Source organism: Corvus brachyrhynchos, unplaced genomic scaffold, assembly GCF_000691975.1.
Source record: "Corvus brachyrhynchos isolate BGI_N302 unplaced genomic scaffold, ASM69197v1 scaffold2266, whole genome shotgun sequence".
Classification (NCBI taxonomy): domain Eukaryota; kingdom Metazoa; phylum Chordata; class Aves; order Passeriformes; family Corvidae; genus Corvus; species Corvus brachyrhynchos.
The window spans coordinates 5,859-9,816 of NW_008238429.1; the positions used below are offsets into that span (position 1 = coordinate 5,859).

Here is a 3,958-nt window from a genome sequence, read left to right on the forward strand (position 1 = left end):
CGTAAGGACGAATAACCTGTTTGTAATGAGCGCTTCTTCATCTTTTCTCCTGTTCTTCCTGGGCCGTTGCCCCAGTGGCCCCATGTGGGCTTACATCCTGGCCCACGAGAATGCTGTCCCTCTATGGAGATCCCTGATGGGACCCACTAAAGTGTTCCGAGCCCAACACAGTGACCCAGACTCCATTCGAGGTGCCTACGGCCTCACGGACACCAGGAACACGACCCATGGCTCAGGTAGGCCTGGCATTCTTGGATGGCACTTGGGGAGGCAGGAATGATGGTGTTTTGTCTGCCTTTGCTTTAGTTCTGGGGCTCCAAATGAATGATTTGTTCCCTTCTGCACACCCCACGCACATCTGGCCAGGTGCAGCCTAGCCAGGTGCCTTTGGCGTGTTTGTGGTGGCAGACTGGCATCTCTCTCTCTCATTGCCTTTTCTTCTCTTTTGACAGACTCACCTGCCTCAGCCAGCAGAGAAATTGCCTTTTTTTTCCCTGAGTTCGATGAGCAGCGCTGGTATGAGCAGGACGAGCCCCGGCTCCGCCGCGGGCAGCTGTACTACAGCGCCGAGGAGCGTGTACACCGCGTGCTCAGGGCAGAGGAGGCAGAGGTGACCTGAGTTACCTGTGGTAGGGTTTGGTTTGCTGACCTGGCAACATGTGTGGGTACTCTCTTGGGGCACCAGACACAGAGCTGTGCTGTGGTTTAGGGAGTGTGGGAGAGCAAAGGCCTTGTGCACATTGTGCTGCATGAGATTAGGTTGCGCTGCCTGGGATCACATTATTGGTGTAACAGGCAGATACTGGCGTGCTGTAGGAGGAATTCCCCTACAGAGAGTCTGGCCATGCAGCTCACTGGCCCCTTGAGTTTGTTTGGGTGTGAACAGGACAGGTGAGTTTGTCAAGGGCCAGGTGAAGGATGGGTTGCTTGTTCCAGATCGGATTGGCCTGGGTTTGCTGATGGGAAGCCTCATGTTCTCCTGCTGGCTGTTCCCACAGTGCCTTAGGGAGAAAAGAAGGAAAAAGAGCATGAAGAAAGGTATCAGCAGGGCAAGATGAACTGTCCTGTCCTCGCTCACCTGCAGCCAGGCTGGGAAGTGAAGAGCTTTGCTAATAGCTCTTCATGTGAGACTTTGTGACAAAACACCTGAGGGCAGCTGGGAACCCTCAGTGTCCATGGCCTCACTGGGTGCTGGGGCAGTTCTGTGTCCTTGGGAAGTGGGATGGACAAAGACACTGAATTATCCATATATGTGATGGAATGATGATAAGGTGGTGCAGGAGGGCTTGGTTGGGAGGTACAGAGCCAGGTCCTGGCGGGCTGATTTGTGTTTCTCTCTGGGATGCTGTGTGAGATGTGTTCCTGGACAGGGTTTCAGTCCATTTACGCCATATCCCTGCGGGCTCCTTACAGTGCTGCCGTTTTAGTTACAGTGCCTTGTTGTACTGTGGGAATTTCTTTTGGGCAATCCCAAATGCTCGGGCTGGGGAAGGCATGCAGTGCTGTGCTTGGGGCAGGAAAGCTGAGCCGAGATTCACCAGTGCCGCGGTACGTCACAGATCCAAGGCAGGGACTTTCTAGGTGCTTCCAGAATTCTGTGAGGTGTTGGGTAGTGACTGACAATGCTCTGTTGCGGAAAGCACTGCCCAGAGCTGCCGTGGTTAAACTCATCCGTGTTTGTGTTCTCTCCTCCTCCTGTCTGGGATCAAATGGTCATTGTTCTGTTCCAGGTACAGAGCCAGGGATCTGCGGGACATCACTGCTGTCCCTGTCCTCAGCAGTGTCCAGAGTGGATCTGCTCAGGATCTTGTGTGTCTTCACACAGGTCTGAGAGCTGCTGTCCCCAGTGTTGTTGATACTTTATTGACATTGCATCAGTTGTTTTGTTGATTCCTGGAGGTTTAGCTCAGATCTATGTGTTTTTCTTTTAACTATTAAACTTCACTATTTTTCACCTTTTCTCTTTCATGTTGCACGTTCCTTTTTGGATATTACTTGGGAATGTCATTAACTGGTAATTCCTGGCTCACACTTCCCATTTTTAAAGTTTCGGTGTTTTTTCCTACTAACTTGCAGTGGTTACATTTGGGAAAGGGCCCCTTTGAACATTGCCAGTGCAGAGAACTCGTGACAGCAGGATTGTCACAGAGTGATGCCACCTCACAGCCTCCGTGATTCAGGTAGCTGCCAGGTGTCACCTTGACACTGCCCTGGCCCTGAGGCTGTACCTGAGCACAGGTGCTCAGACTGGGCAGTCCATTGCCCCAGACAGAGGGTTTATTGTGCAAATCTAAAGCTGTCCAGCAAACTTTATCAGAGACCTGAGGTTGAAGCACTTGGTGTTGGATGCAGGAGACAGTGTCAAAACTGATTTTTGGTCTCCAAGGAAGCCTTATGGAATGTCACAGGTAGTTCTGCTTTGAGGGCTCTTATCAAAGTGGGTTTGTGTTGGAGTGAAAGCTCCTCTGGATTCAGGCCCAGAGGGAAGCCAAAGCACGGGGGTTGAATTAAAACCTTTGGACAAGCTGAGATACATGAAGTCACACCAAAGTGAAATAGAAATACAGATTTTTAACTTCGGTAGAAATAGATGCTAAGTGCCTTAAACATGAAAAAGCTGTAGCACAGACCTTAAACACAGTTCTTACTGCAGCAGTGTTACCTTTTCACAGAATTCTTTACTTTAGACAAAATCTAGGTAGAATTACACTGTTCACATTTTTTAGATGGAGTGTTCACATAAACAATAAGAGCCGATAGAAACTGCATACTCAAATCTGTGTAATACCTATGTAGTACTTGTGTAAGGCTTATGACTGTTAGAATTAGGCCAGGATAGGTTAAGAAAAGAAAAACTAGAATCATGTATTAATCTTATTGGTCAGTTAACAAATATAATCCACACTTCTGTAAGAAAAAATATATGGAGCATATAGAACATAGAGAAGAAGCTGGTTTTGCCTGCTGTTGCTGCCACTGCTTGGCTTTATCATGTAACCCCCTTGAACTCTGCCTTCAAGACAGCTGTGAGACTGTGAAATAAAGAACTCAGCAGAACAGCAGCCTCCTCTGCTCTTTCACCCTGGTCCGAGAAGGAAGGGTACCCCATCAAAAGCTCAACAAGGTTTGGTTTGGTTTGGTTTTTTCATTTTCTTTTTCCCCTCCTTGTAAGTACCTACCACATGGTTTTTCACTTTTCTGATGGTGCTTGCCCTATCCCAGGCAGTTTCTTGGGCTGAGCTGGATGGGCCTGGAGCAGCCTGGTGTAGTGGGTGACATCCGTGTTCATGGCAGGGACGTGGAGCTGGATGAGCTTTATGGTCCTTCCCAGCCCAAGCCATTCCATGCTGATGGGTGTGGCACCTCAGTATAGGTGTGAAGGGCAGTTTGAGATCCCTGTTTTTTCCTGGAAACTGCAGGTCCCTGGCCCACTTGCGGCGTGGGTGTGCAAGGGAACACAGGTCTGTGCATAGGGCTGGTCACAGCTGTGCGTCTGCAGCAGGTTCCACCTCAGGTGCTGCTGCAAAAGCACTGCCTGGGGCCACAAGGTCCAGCCCAGGCACCTGCAGAGATACCTCAGGTGTGGAGCTGGCCCAGGGAGTCTCACTGGGACATGTGAGTTTTGGGTATAAACTTGATCTGCTCTTGGAAGAATTGAGCAGGTTTGTCTCAGCTCTGGAGGGGATGACATGGCTTGGCCTGGGAGGAAGGGAAGGAAAGGCTTCAGAGGGAAATCAGTACTGATCCCATCCCAGGCTGCTGATCCTAACCCAGGCCTGGCCTTGGTCCCTGCCACCATGGGCAGAACCCTCTCAGCTTGAGGAATTTCACTTGATTTATTGCTGTAACACAAACTTTTAGTTACTGCTTCAGATACCGAGGAAAACCCGAGATGACCATTAAAGAAACACCTGGGGAAACACCTTTCCTCTACTTTCCCAGGTTCAGCTTCAGTCTA

The 3,958-nt window shown here is 49.8% G+C and overlaps 1 protein-coding gene across 1 annotated transcript in view; it reads left to right on the top strand.

The window, feature by feature from the left end:
- Nucleotides 1-1,960, top strand: part of NME6 (NME/NM23 nucleoside diphosphate kinase 6) — a gene marked incomplete at its 5' end in the record, with an annotated part of 2,529 nt that extends 569 nt beyond the window's left edge. Inside the window, 2 exons of the mRNA XM_017736429.1 lie at nucleotides 51-236; nucleotides 453-1,960. Coding sequence (XP_017591918.1) covers nucleotides 51-236; nucleotides 453-619 — 353 coding nt within the window. The remainder of the gene's footprint in view (nucleotides 1-50; nucleotides 237-452) is intronic.
- Between the last annotated feature and the right edge of the window lie 1,998 nt (nucleotides 1,961-3,958).